Below are 14,282 nucleotides of genomic sequence, written 5' to 3' on the forward strand. Positions count from 1 at the left end.
ACGCGTGGCCCACAGTGGAGTGAGTGGGACTGGGGGATCCGGTTCCTGTTGGCGTGTGGCTCATGGCATCCTAGTCAGATGTGCCCCACAGGAACGCTGCGGCATGAGAGCGTCGTAGCAGAGGCATCCCGGTTCCACTGGAACAGACGTGTGCCGAGTCCTGAGAGCCGCAGCTTCCACAGCAGTGCCCTGGGTGCATGGGTGATGCTGGGGCTGCTTCCGCGTCTGTGTGTCACTGCTTGTTGGGTGACTCGGGGCCACAGGCGGAGTTGGATTGTCACGAGGTTTCTCTTCTCCTGTCTTTTGGAATGCAGGGCTACCTTTTCATCTCTGTGTTGGTGAACTCAAACAGTGAGCTGATCCGCCTGATCAACAACGCCATCAAGAATGACCTGGCCAGCCGCAACCCCACCTTCATGGGCCTGGCCCTGCACTGCATCGCCAGCGTGGGCAGCCGGGAGATGGCCGAGGCCTTCGCCGGGGAGATCCCTAAGGTCCTCGTAGCTGGGTATGTGCCAGGCTCCTGCCGAAGATGTGCTGCTTTCATGCCCAATGCATCAAATATGGAGCTGCTTAGCCCAGGAAATGTTTTACTCTTCCCATCTTATGGGAGATGAGATGTAGCGTAAGGTCGGATCCAGAATTCCAAGTTTAGGCTGGGCGTGGTGGCTCAGGCCTCTAATCCCAGCACTGTGGGAGGCCAAGGTGGAAGAATCACTTGAGCCCAGGAGTTCAAGACCAGCCTGGACAACACAGGGAGATCCCATCCCTACAAACAGTTTAAAAAAATTAGCCAGGTGTGGTGGTGTGCTTCTGTCATCCCAGCTACTCGGTAGGCTGAGGCAGGAGGATTGCTTGAGCCCAGGAGGTCCAGGCTGCAGTGAGCTGTGTTCATGCCACTGCTCTCCAGCCTGGGCGACAGAGCGAGATCCTGTCTCCAAAACAAAAAGAGAATTACAAGTTTAGATTTCAAGTAAAGTGCAGTCAGAGTTTCCCTCTCCAGTACCACTGAGATTCAAAACAAATCAAAGAAGAATGCCCAAACCCTGCCGGCCAAACCAAGGAGAGGCTTCAGCCCCACAGGGCACGGGTAGAACATCTCGGGGCAGCTCCTCCTCGCGCCCTTTCCCAAGGGCTTCATGCGGAGAAGCTGAGCACCACACCGAAGTGCCCTTGGCCCTCTCTTCCGTCCCTTGTTAATTTGGAGAGAAGCCTTGTGGGGCTGAGTCACCAGCTCTGGAAGAGCTTAAAGCAGCCCTGGGGTGTCTGTGCCACAGGCAGGGCCCCCACTGGCGTGTTCCAGGGTACCCTGTGGAGTTGGGAAACTGACGCCCTGCCCACATGGTGCCACCCAGCTGAGCTGGGCCTCAGACCACAGGAGATTGGGTGGACATCCACGCAGACTACACAGTGAGAACCGGAGAGAAGGTGGTGGGAAGGCATGAGAGAAACAGGCCTAGACCCGGCATCTTAGCTGGGCCCCATTGGCTTTGTGAGGGCACTGGGCCGTGTCTTGGGGTATTTTTGGTTGTTAGAGTGGGTAGAGACCAGGGTGCTGCACCCCACACCACACAGGACGCCCCCTAATAGAGAATGAGGCAGCCTTCTGTCAGCTGCAAGGCAAGGAGGATATCCCACAATAGAGAATGAGGCAGCCTCTTGTCAGCTGTGAGGCAAGGAGGAGCCTGCCTGGCAGGGAGAGCGCAGCACAATCCCGAGAAGACAGATATTCAGAAGCACAAGAGCTCAGAGATGGGTAACCCTGCAGTAGGATGGACAGGAGCAGAACTGCAGAACTGGGAGAGCAGGCGCAGTGCCTGAAGGCACAGTTGCTCCTCAGGCCATTCAGTCACAGGTGGCAGAGCATGTGGTGGGTGCCCTGAAAACGGTGTCCAAGATGGAAGGAAGGTGGCTTGAATAGCCAGAGGACGCTGGTGCAGGAGAGGGAGGGTGGGGCTGGGGATCGGAGTCAGCCAGAATGTCCAGTGGATTCTGCCTCAGGGCCACGGCCCCCTGGCCCTCCCTCTCCTCCTGCCCCAGGGTTGTTGCTTGCCTGTCTGTTATCTGTTTCCACCCTAGGCTCTGAGGTTTTTGTCCACTGCGGTGGCCGCTTTATACCCAGCATCTTGAACAGTAGCAGGTCCCTAGTAGGTGCTTGGTGGGTGTCTGTGCAGGAGTGGAATGCAAGACAAGGCCACCCCTGAAGCGCATGCAGATTGATGAAGTGGGGCATTTCCTGAACTGAGTACCTGCTGCAGGAGCCAGGAACAGAGGAGAGAGGATCCAGGGCCAGGAGGGGTCTCCAGGGGCCTGTGCATTGCATCTGCAGCTGGAAGGGAGCAGGTGGCCCGTGTTGTGGTGCCTGAGTGGGCCCATGGGGATGAAGGTCACAGGCAGGGTTTTCCTACCTCAGAGAGCTCAGGTAACATGGTACCTACCCATGGTACCTTCCTTGAAGAAAAGGGCCAGTTGTTGAAATCCATCTAAGTAGTGGATGACTCAAAGTAACCTGCTCAGGCTGGGCACGGTGGCTCACACCTGTCATCCCAACACTTTGGAAGGCCAAGGTGGGTGGTCCTGAGGTCAGGAGTTTTGAGACCAGCCTGGCCAACATGGCGAAACCCCGTCTCTACTAAAACTACAAAAATTAGTCAGGCGTGGTGGTGCTCTCTTGTAGTCCCAGCTACTCAGAAGGCTGAGGCAGGAGAATTGCTGGAACCTAGGAGGTGGAGGCTGCAGTGAGCTGAGATCGCACCACTGCACGCCAGCCTGGGCAACACAATAAGACTGTCTCAAAAAAAAAAAAAAAAGAAAAAAAAACCGGGCGTGGTGGCTCATGCCTGTAATCCCAGCACTTTGGGAGGCCGAGACGGGCAGATCACCTGAGGTCAGGAGTTCGAGACCATCTTGGCCAACATGGTGAAACCCCGTCTCTACTAAAAAGACAAAAATTAGTTGGGCGTGATGGCACCCTCGTGTAGTCCCAGCTATTTGGGAGGCTGAGTACAGGAGAATCGCTTGAACCTGGGAGGCGGAGGTTGCAGTGAGCCAAGAGTGCTCTGCTGTATTCCAGCCTGGTGAAAGAGTGAGATTCTGTCTCAAAAACAAAAACAAAAACAGAAAAAACCATGCTCAGGAAGGAGGTGCTGTGGTTGAAGGACTGCTGGTGTGTGTGTGTCACCTAGAAATGGAAGGACAGTGGCTGCCGAGGAGGTCAGGTCATTCCTAGGGCCAGAGGTAGGGATGGGGGGCAGCGGCCAAGGCAGAAGAATGGGGGTGGTGTCTCTGCTGGGATGGATGGAGTTGATGGGAAGAGAACCACCGTGGAGGTGCAGAGTCGCCGTGGGGTCCTTGGTCTCCCTCATGTGAGCTGACACTTTAGAGTAGTGGTGGGGTCCTTGGTCTCCCTCATGTGAGCCGACACTTTAGAGTAGTGGTGGGGTCCTCGGTCTCCCTCGTGTGAGCCGACGCTGGAGAGTAGTGGTGGGGCCCCCATTCCCCTTGTGTGAGCCAATGCCAGCCCTTGCGGATCCTCCTGCTCTGAGGAGCGTGGCGTGCTGGGCGCCCTCCTGTGTCGGCATCCATAGCCACAAGCAGGGAACCTGGTTGGTTCCTCTCTGTTGAAGGACTGCTAGGGGCCGAGTCATAGGGTCCTGAAGCTGCCTGGCAAGGACAGCCCTGCCGGCGCCTGGTACACACCCCTGACGTGGCCTCAACCACACATCCACGTGGACGCACAGCAGGGTGTGTGTGCGGTTCCTGCTTTGGGCTGATCTTATGAGGATGGGGTGAGCCGGAAGAGGGACACAATGCCTACTTCTCCTTTCAGGGGCCGTTTGCACCCAGAAGGGGAATTTTTTACTCAAAGTAATTTTTCTTTGGAATAGTATAGGGGAGATTTAGGCATAAAAAAGCCAGAAGGTAAATGGTACGGGTTGTCTCTGCACACTTTTCTTCCTTCCATGTGGAGCAGTGGATCCAGCTGATTCTGTTAAGTGCTTGGAGAAGAGACGGGCCCTTTTTCAGCTGTGTCTCCACAGCATCCACCCCAGGATCCCTGTTGCCTTCCCAGCTGCTTAGCAGAGTCTGGTGGCGGGAGGGCAAAGGGGGATAAGCAGAGCATGGAACACGGCTGTGGCCTGAACAAGCGTGTTGGCAGCAGAGCAGGAGAGCCCATGGCCGGCTCCCTTCCCACCGTGTCTGCAGGGACCCAAAGCCCTTTGCTCCGGGGGTGAGGGCACGGGCGGCCCAGCCCACTGTTGAGGGTGGGGCGTGGTGGGGTGAGGGCGGGTGTGGGGCAGGGGAAGATCATCAAGCAGATGTGGAGCTCCATGGCGCTGCAGGGCCCTCCACACATTTCTGTTGTGATTGTGGATTAAGTTGTAACAATAACGAGAGCTATTGTTCAAACAAGAATGAGCAACATGAGCTGCATGTGGTCGGCTGGTGGTTTTGGTGGTGAGAAGGTTGGCAGGGAGACCTTTGGAGCAGGGCCCATGTGTGCTGAGAACGCTGCCGCTGCCCCCTAGGTGGCCCTTGGCAGGCGGTCCTGAGTGCTGTCCTGGCCCCTGTGCCAGCCCCACCCCCGCATCTCCTGCTGGCTGTGGGGGGTGCTCCGTGCAGCTCTGTGCTGTGCTCAGCCCGTTGGGAGTGACTCTGCCGTCTGTCTTTCAGAGACACCATGGACAGCGTGAAGCAGAGCGCGGCCCTGTGCTTGCTGCGCCTGTACAGGACGTCCCCTGATCTTGTCCCCATGGGCGACTGGACGTCCCGAGTGGTGCACCTGCTCAATGACCAGCACTTGGTAAGCGCCCTTGGCTTCGGTTCTCCCCACTCCCCAGGTGACCTTTGGGATGGCCGTTGTGAAGACACCATGGTGCGCCTTCTCGGGATGCCCGGGAGAGGCTCTTGCAGGGGCTGCTGTGGCTCTGAGTGCCTTGGCCATGGCGACCCTTCCTGGGGCTGGATGAGTAAGACTCCATCTCTGCTCATCCTGTGGCCAGGCATTGGCTGAAGCCCTTGTAGCACGGAGGCTCTGCAGACACCTACAACTGAGGCACGTTTCCTGGAAACACCTGTCCAGTACGGGAAGCTCCTGCCTGGTGTCCGGCTGCCTGTGCCCTCACCTGGGCTCCCATGTGCAGTCTCACTGATCCACATGCCTACTCCACGGGCCAGGCCCAGCGGTCATCCCCGTGGTATAGGCATAGACCGGGGGGTGGAGGTTTGCAGCGATTTGGTGATGTGTATTCAGGTGCCGTGAGAGGCAGGTGTGGGGGAGGGGCCGCGCCAGCGTGTGAGCCCCAGGGGCTGGGGGTTCACAGAGCCGTCCACCGCATCCAGCAGGGGTGGATATGGGCAGAGTGGCCTTGTCCTGCCTGAACTCTGCTGTATGAGTAAGAGGGTCAGAGTTGGCAGGAGTGGAAACATTTCCTGCTGTATGGGGAGGCGTGTGGGCCGGCCTCGCGTTCACAAGGACCCAGGATCGAGGGCAGAAAACGCCACTTTCCCGTGTTGCCGTGAGCCCCGTCCTGGCGGGGGAGCCTTTCAGACGGCGCTGCTGGAGGCTGTCGTCCACCATCCCGTGGACCCCCGGAGGACCTGGGATTTTCCAGCTTTGCAGTCTGGAGGCTGAAGCTCAGAAAGAGGAAGTGTCCTCTCACAGCCCCAGGCCTGTGCCCGGAGTGGGCGTGCTGGGGCCTTGGGCGTCCAAGAGTGTGCAGGTGAAGCAGCTGTGTGGGAGTCGTGAGTCGGCAGGGCCTGGTCAGGGAGGCAGGCCCTGGGCGCCTGCTCCCCATGGCAGCTGGGCACTGGGCTACTGAGGGGCTGGGGCTGCCTGCTTTCCCCCGGGCCTTCTGCAGACAGGATCTGGGCACGCTCCGTGGGACTGGCCGGGGCCGCTGTCATTGCTCCTGCCTTGGAGGGAAGCTTCTGCGGCCGTGGGGTCACCCCGAGTGCTTTTCAGGCTGGCAGGGCCTTGCCTCGGGGCCACGAGGGCACCTCTCCTTGGATGCTGTATGATTCTGTGACCCCGGCTACTTGGTTTGCTTTTTGTATTTTATGCATGTGGCTTTATTTCACCAGGTGCTTGAGTCAGCATATTCTTGGTTAAAGGCAACAGAAACTCTTCCTGAAGGGGTGCCACAGCCAACCCCAGGGTGGGCTCCCTGCTGACCAGCACTTTCCCATCTTACCTCTCCCAGCTTGTGCGCCCACGCCCCCGGCAGGCTGTCTTTTGTGTGGCCATGGCTTTTGTCGAGCGCCTTCCACCTCTGACAGTGAAGGCCTGAGGCTTGGCTTCTCTGGTCTCAAGTCATGAGTCCCCAAGAAAGGTGTCGTTTGCTCACCTAGAGTGAGTGAGCTCCCCCATGTGTCCTTCAGGGAGGTCTTGTGGAGTGGGGCAGGAGGCGTGGGCAGGATCAGGTGGGTGAGGGTCAGAAGGTCAGCGGTCAGGCATGCACCCAGACCTTGGGCATGGTGGGGAGGGTGGTGATGTGGCCTGAGTGCTGCATGGGCACCATGCTGAGCCTTGGGTCCTGTAGCCTGAGGGTGGCCTGATGGAGCAGACAGGTTGGAGTGGATGAGGACAGCAGACACCATGGAGAGAAGGGTTGGGGGGCCAGGCCAAGGGCTGGAGGCCACTGAGGAGACACTGAGGTCGCCGCGGCGTCAGCTGCCGCCACAGGGGTGGGGCCACGTGTCGCGTGCCCAAGTGTGCTCGAGAGGCCTCTTGCAGTCTCAGTGCAGGGGGAGGACGTCCTAAGTGAGTGGCTGAGCTCAGCGCCCATGAGTGCCTGTCAGCCTGTCACAGGGGCATTCTAGATGCGTGTTCCCTGGGGGAACACACCCTGAACATTCAGGAGTCCCGTGGGGAATGACTCTGCCCTCGTGGAAGTTACGTATACAGACCTGCAGTTTCTTACAAGTTCTTTATTGGACTTGGCAAAATCTGTTAGCACTTTGCTCACCGAGAAACACAGGAAGAAGACTAATCAGAGCCATTTCTTTCTTACAGCTTTGACATTTTCCTTGGAAAGCCAAGGGCACAGGCATAGCAGGTCTCTGCGGAGAGTGCCGTACTGTAGTAGCTGCACCCCAGCCAGGCTCAGGAGCCGTGGTGCAGGGCGAGCGGTGGGGGGACTGCATCAGTCATTCGAATAGACATTTTGTTTGAGACAGAGTCTTGCTCTGTCACCCAGGCTGGAGTGCAGTGGTGTGATCTCAGCTCACTGCAAACTCTGCCTCCCGGGTTCACGCCATTCTTCTGCCTCACCCCCCCGAGTAGCTGGGACTACAGGCGCCCGCCACCTTGCCCGGCTAATTTTTTGTATTTTTATAGAGACAGTGTTTCACCATGTTAGCCAGGATGGTCTCGATCTCCTAACCTCGTGATCCACCCGCCTCGGCCTCCCAAAGGGCTGGGATTACAGGTGTGAGCCACACTGCACCCGGACTTGACATTTTCTTTGAGACAGAGTCTCGCTCGTCGCCCAGGCTAGAGTACAGTGGCGCGATCTCAGCTCACTGCAAGCTCCGCCTCCCGGGTTCAGGCGATTCTCCTGCCTCAGCTTGCTGAGTAGCTGGGACTACAGGCGAGCACCACCAAGCCCGGCTAATTTTTGTGTTTTTAGTAGAGACGGGGTTTCACCATGTTGGTCAGGCTGGTCTCGAACTCCTGACCTCAGGGCATCTGCCTGCCTTGGCCTCCCAGAGTGCTGGGATTACAGTGTGAGCCACCACGCCTGGCACAAGTAGACATTTCCTGAGCTCACTGTTTACATCTTCAGAGTGAATTGGTATCATTTGTTTTATATTTTTTTAAAAAATTTATGGGAGAATGTCTTTACGTAATTGAAGTCTTTTTTCTTTTTTTTTTTGAGACGGAGTCTCGCTCTGTCGCCTAGGCTGGAGTGCAGTGGCGCGATCTTGGCTCACTGCAAACTCCGCCTCCCGGGTTTACGCCATTCTCCTGCCTCAGCCTCCCAAGTAGCTGGGACTACAGGCGCCCGCCACCTCGCCCGGCTAGTTTTTTGTATTTTTTTTTTAGTAGAGATGGGGTTTCACCGTGTTAACCAGGATGGTCTTGATCTCCTGACCTCGTGATCCGTCCGTCTTGGCCTCCCAAAGTGCTGAGATTACAGGCTTGAGCCACCGCGCCCGGCGTTTTTTGTATTTTTTAATAGAGACGGGGTTTCACCGTGTTAGCCAGGATGGTCTCAATCTCCTGACCTCGTGATCCGCCCGTCTCAGCCTCCCAAAGTGCTGGGATTACAGGCTTGAGCCACAGCGCCCGGCCTGAAGTCTTTTTTCAAGAGATCTGAGTGACTGAATCCCTAGTGGCTGTCCTGGAGCAGCAACAGGCTGCCCGGTGCTGTGTCCTGGAGCAGTAACAGGCTGCCCGGTGCTTTGTCCTGGAGCAGTAACAGGCTGCCCGGTGCTTTGTCCTGCAGCAGTAACAGGCTGCCCGGTGCTTTGTCCTGGAGCAGTAACAGGCTGCCCGGTGCTTTGTCCTGCAGCAGTAACAGGCTGCCCGGTGCTTTGTCCTGGAGCGGTAACAGGCTGCCTGGTGCTTTCTCCTGGAGCGGTAGGTAACAGGCTGCCCGGTGCTGTGTCCTGGAGCGGTAACAGGCTGCCCAGTGCTTTGTCCTGGAGCGGTAACAGGCTGCCCAGTGCTTTGTCCTGGAGCGGTAACAGGCTGCCCGGTGCTGTGTCCTGGAGCGGTAACAGGCTGCCTGGTGCTGTGTCCTGGAGTGGTAACAGGCTACCCGGTGCTTGAGGAGGACCACTTGTGCCCTGGGACCCGAATCCGTTCTCACTGAGGCCAGGAGGAGTGGGGAGGGAAGACTCGCGTGCTGGGCCTGGTGGCCTCATCCAGTCTGTGGTGGTTCAGTGACTGCCAGGGCCACTTTCCAAAAAGGAGAACGGAAAAGGACTTCTCCAGTTGCTGTTTTCTACAGGCTCATTTCTGGGTTGTAAAGATTCAAGTCAGTCTAAGGGTAGTATCTCCCTCTACAATGAACATGAGTGATTGAACCAGAGGCAGCAAGTGCAGATGACGATGGCGGCCAGGCCAGGAGAGGACAGCAGGCCAGGTGGTGTGTGCAGCCCACATGCTTGACCTGCATGGTGGATATGGCCCTCTGGCTCTTTGATGCTGGCAGGGATCTGGGCTAAGCATGACGGAACTTCCCAGTTTTTAAGGAGAAGCTGGAAAAAGAAAACCTACATGTGCCATCTTGGAGAACATTGTAGGTTTCTCGGGGTAGGCCTGAGGCCGAAGTAGCTGTGGGCTGCCAGTGTGCGGCTGGTTGGTTTAAGGTTTTGTTTGGAAGATGAGTTAACACGAGTGGTTAGCTTCAGTTGTTTTGACTGTTGTGTGTGTGTTTTCTTTCAGGGTGTAGTAACTGCAGCCACAAGTCTGATCACCACTTTAGCACAGAAGAACCCAGAAGAGTTTAAAACCTCCGTGTCTCTGGCTGTCTCCAGGCTAAGCAGGGTAAGTCTGTTTGTGGGGGAGCAGAAGTCAGGGTGGGTTTTGTCTTGGTTATTTAATTATTAGCTTACTTGTAGAATGCAAGGTATTTGGTCAGTTTATAAATTCAGAGGTGAAAACCAACTTGGCTTCTGTGTCAACCTTCTTTTTAATTGAGAACTGTTCCGTCTGTAGAGAAACACAGCTCCCTGTTCCCATCGTGTGAGCAAGCACCCAACACCATGTGCGTGGAGGAGGGGCATCCAGGGGTCCCGTGTCCCCCACTGGGGAAGCGTGGCTGGCGCTTCGTGGACCTGCCATCTGGTGTGCACGCTGAAGCCTGCTGTTCAGCTTCCTGTTTTGAGTTTTATGCAGGTGGACCTGCAGCGCACGTTCTTTTGTTTTGTGTGCAGCTGTCATACATTCACAGTTGATGCTTCATGGAATCGGCTGTGTGAATTGACCCCTGCAGTTTACCCACTGTCCTGTGGAACACTTAGCTCCTTGCCCTCTGAGGCTGCTGTGTGTCCTCCAGCATGAGCAGCCTGGGATGTCCCTCGGTTTCCATGTACGTGAGGTGCCGCGAGTGTCTGCTGAGATGTGGCATGGTTCAGCTGGGGGCTGTAGCTCCTGCACCTGAGGAGGCGGGTGTTGCCAGACCAGCTTCCCCTGTGGTGCACCCGGCTCTCGCAGCAGCAGCAGGAGGCGCAGGCGTGGCACGTGTGGTGTTAGTCCCTTGGGTTTTAGTCATCTGAGTGTATAGTAGGATCTCTGTTATTTTTTTTTTTTTGAGACGGAGTCTCACTTTGATGCCCAGGCTGGAGTGCAGTGGTGCAATCTCAGCTCACTGCCACCTACGTCTCCTGGATTCAAGGGATTCTCCTGCCTCAGCCTCTGGAGTAGCTGGGACCACAGGCACCCACCACCACGCCTGGCTGATTTTTGTATTTTTAGTAGAGATGAGGTTTCACTATATTGGCCAGGCTGATCTCGAACTCCTGACCTCAAGCAATCTACCTGCCTTGGCCTCCCAAACTGCTGGGATTACAGACATGAGCCACTGCACCCGGCCTCTTTGTGATTTAAATCTACATTTTCCTGATTATCAATGAGGTTGAGCAGCTTTGCCTGTTGATTGGCTATTTGGCTGTCTTGTTTTGTGAAGTGCCTAAGTTTTTTACCCATTTTTACCCTGGGTTGTCCATTTTTTGTGTTGAATATTTCGCCATTAGGCATGATGTCTGCTTTAGAATTCTGTTGTTGTTGGTACTCTTTGTCACATTAAAGAAGTTCCTTTATCTAGTTTGCCAAACAATTTTTATCGTTAACTGGTAAAACCACTTGAACTTGGAGTTTTCTTTGTGGGAAACTTTCTTTTTTTTTTGAGATGGGGTCTCGCTTTTGGTGCCCAGGCTGGAGTGCAATGGTACGATCTCGGCTCACTGCAACCTCCACCTCCCAAGTTCAAGGGATTCTCCTGCCTCAGTCTCCCAAGTAGCTGGGATTACAGGTACGCGCCACCATGCCTGGCTAATTTTTTAGCAGAGACGGGGTTTTTCTGTGTTGGTCAGGCTGGTTTCAAACTCCCGACCTCAGGTGATCTGCGCACCTTGGCCTCCCAAAGTGCTGGGATTACAGGTGTGAGCCACTGCACCTGGCCAGGAAACTTCCTTTTTTTGAGACGGAGTCTCACTTTGTCCCCGAGGCTGGAGTGCAGTGGTGCAATGTCCGCTCACTGCAAGCTCCACCTCCCGGGTTCACGCCATTCTCCTGCCTAAGCCTGTAGCTGGGACTACAGGCGCCGCCACCACGCCTGGCTAATTGTTTTGTATTTTTAGTAGAGACGGGGTTTCACCGTGTTCGCCAGGATGGTCTCGATCTCCTGACCTAGTGATCCTCCTGCCTCGGCCTCCCAGAGTGCTGGGATTACAGGCGTGAGCCACTGCGCTGGCCTTGGCTGGGAAACTTTCTAATTGTGAATTTATTTTATAAGTTGTGGAACTGTGCATGTTTTCTTTTTCTTTTCTTTTTCTTTTTTGTTTTTGTTTTTTGAGTCGGAATCTCACTCTGTTGCCCAGGCTGGAGTGCAGTGGCACGATCTCGGTTTGCCGCAACCTCCACCCGGGTTCAAGCGGTTCTCCCGTCTCAGCCTCCCGAGTAGCTGGGATTACAGGCCCTCGCCACCATGTCCAGTTGATTTTTGTATATTTTTGGTGGAGATAGGGTTTCACCACAGTGGCCAGGCTGGTTGCGAACTCCTGACCTCAAGTGATCTTGCCTGCCTTGGCCTCCCAAAGTGCTGGGGTTACAGGCAGGAGCCGCCATGTCTGGCCTCCTTTCCTCTACTTTCTTTGGGTTAATTTGCTAGTCTCTTTTTATTATTTATTTATTTATTTATTTTTGAGACAGGGTCTTGCTTTGTCGCCCAGGCTGGAGTGCAGTGGCACGATCTTGGCTCACTGCAAGGTCTGCCTCCTAGGTTCACACCACTCTGCCTCAGCCTCCTGAGTAGCTGGGACTACAGTTGCCCGCCACCACGCCTGGCTAATTTTTTGTATTTTTTAGTGGAGACAGGGTTTCACCGTGTTAGCCAGGATGGTCTCGATCCCCTGACCTCGTGATCTGCCCACCTCGGCCTCCCAAAGTGCTGGGATTACAGGTGTGAGCCACTGCGCCCGGCCTAGTCTCTTCTTAAACCCTTGAGATGAATTTTTGTTGCTTTTCTCTTTATATCTGTTTCAAATATGTACAGTTAAGGCTATATATTTCTCTCTCCGCCTGCCCTTAGCTACGTACATGTTTGAGAGACAGCTCATGTTGGCCGTGTCTCTGTCTCGGAAGTGCTGTGATTCTTGCCTTTCCTGCTTTGTGTTTGTGCCTTTCAGCTCTGTCTTTGACAGGCAGCCTGGAACTTGCCTCCCTGTAGCAGGAGTCTGTGACCCAAGTCTGGGCTGGCATCTTGCAGCTTAGGGCAGGAGTCAGGGTGAACTTTTCTAAATGGGTTCACTTATGGCCTAAAAGTGTCACACATGTGAGCTTTGTAGGAAGGGAGGAACTACACTGACCTCCCAGAAACAGGAGACACCAGGCTGTATGTCAGTGGAGATGTGAGGTGGTCATGATTGTCACTTGTTCGGGAGGTTGACAGGATTTGCCAAGCCAAAGGCCACATTGGACAAAGAGATGGGATGTGAGTGGGGTGGGCAGCCTCCTTGCCCCAGTGAGCTCACCGTCTGGGTTGGCCTGTGGTCGGGGGGAGCTGTGGGGTTGTGGGGTGGGGTCAGAATGCCGGCTTCTGGGGGTGGGGGTGTGCTTCTTCCTTCTGAGGAGCCTAAAGCGCTCTCTTTCGTTTCATCCATGTTCTGGTCCACAAAGGAAAGACTGTAGTTTCAAATCCAGGTGCTATGGTATCTTGTACCAAGTGAGGGTTGCCACTCAGCTGCCGCAGCGTGTTGCCAAGTGACAGCACAGCCCTCTCACAGCGAACCTGCGGGTACCAAACAGTGTCAGACGCTCCTGGCACATGAAACAAAACCATTTTTCCAGCTCAGGCATGACCCGAGGAGTGAGTATGGCTTTTCTTTGGGTCCCTGCAGCGGGGGCTCGTGCCCAGCAGCGTGTCTGATTGCCTTTGCTGTCTTACAGATCGTGACGTCCGCATCAACAGACCTTCAGGATTACACTTACTATTTTGTGCCGGCTCCCTGGCTGTCTGTCAAACTGCTGAGGCTGCTGCAGTGCTACCCACCCCCAGGTAACGCGCAGGCCGCGGCTCCTGAAGCTGCACCAGCGCCGGTCTGATTCCCTGTCTGATTTAAGTGGTTTGTTTAGTATTTTAAGAAGTGTGTTACTAGCCCTGCCTCTTGATTGATCGACCTTTCTGCCAGTGCTACCATATGCGCTGGATTTTGTGGAGCAGTTATTGCAGAGCCTACAGTTTTGTTAGGGTTTGGGTCTATTGTGCTTTTATAGTATCAGATCTGTGCAGGTTTTCTTTGAGACGGAGTCTCCCTTTGTTGCCCAGGTTGGAGTGCAGTGACGCGATCTCAGCTCACCGCAACCTCTGCCTCCTGGGTTCAAGCGATTCTCCTGCCTCATCCTCCTGAGTAGCTGGGATTACAGGCACCTGCCATCATACCCAGCTCACTTTTGCATTTTTGTAGAGACGGGGTTTCACCATGTTGGCCAGTCTGGTCTTGAACTCCTGACCTCAGGTGACCGGCCTGCCTCGGCCTCCCAAAGTGCTGGGATTACAGAAGTGAGCCACTGTGCCCGGCCTTTCTCAGTTTTGTAAATGCTCCCAGCTGGGTACACAGATGTGAATGAACTATATTAAAAATGCTCTCATGATGTATGGGTGCAGCCGGGAGGGGCAGGGCGGGCTATGGGCCACTGGAGCCTGGTGAGCACCATTCTGTCTTGCCCAGAAGACCCTGCAGTGCGAGGCCGCCTGACTGAGTGCCTGGAGACCATCCTGAACAAAGCCCAAGAGCCACCCAAGTCAAAGAAAGTCCAGCACTCCAATGCGAAGAACGCCGTGCTCTTCGAGGCGATCAGCTTAATCATTCACCATGACAGGTGTGTCGGCTGTCTGTGGAGAGGACTTCCTCTCGCGCACGCACACACGTTCCTTCTCGTTGGCTTGAGACTGGGCTGATCATGTCTAGTTAGTTTGTCCACTCCACGGGCCTCCCCTTCGTCCTGCCTGTGTGCTCCCTGCTGGACCCTTTTCTTTCTGTGCAGCTCGGCTCATCCTGCTCTGAGCTCACCATGGATTGCTTTGCTGACTGTGGTCTCATCCCCCCAAAGG

At 55.4% G+C, this 14,282-nt stretch overlaps 1 protein-coding gene across 4 annotated transcripts in view; it reads left to right on the forward strand.

Moving 5' to 3' along the window:
* The window catches only part of AP2A2 (adaptor related protein complex 2 subunit alpha 2), a 102,721-nt gene that overhangs the window by 61,635 nt on the left and 26,804 nt on the right, over positions 1–14,282 (forward strand). For 3 of the 4 annotated variants that reach the window (XR_004435635.1, XM_033204013.1, XM_033204011.1), the window contains exons 4-8: positions 315–508; positions 4,675–4,804; positions 9,395–9,496; positions 13,118–13,226; positions 13,900–14,050. Coding sequence is in view for 3 of the 4 variants with exons in the window: in XM_033204013.1 (XP_033059904.1) it covers positions 315–508; positions 4,675–4,804; positions 9,395–9,496; positions 13,118–13,226; positions 13,900–14,050 (686 nt within the window). In the remaining variant the exon portion in view is untranslated. The remainder of the gene's footprint in view (positions 1–314; positions 509–4,674; positions 4,805–9,394; positions 9,497–13,117; positions 13,227–13,899; positions 14,051–14,282) is intronic. The other variant, XM_033204012.1, reaches the window with a different exon arrangement.

Source organism: Trachypithecus francoisi, unplaced genomic scaffold, assembly GCF_009764315.1.
Source record: "Trachypithecus francoisi isolate TF-2019V2 unplaced genomic scaffold, Tfra_2.0 Lachesis_group8, whole genome shotgun sequence".
Lineage (NCBI taxonomy): Eukaryota > Metazoa > Chordata > Mammalia > Primates > Cercopithecidae > Trachypithecus > Trachypithecus francoisi.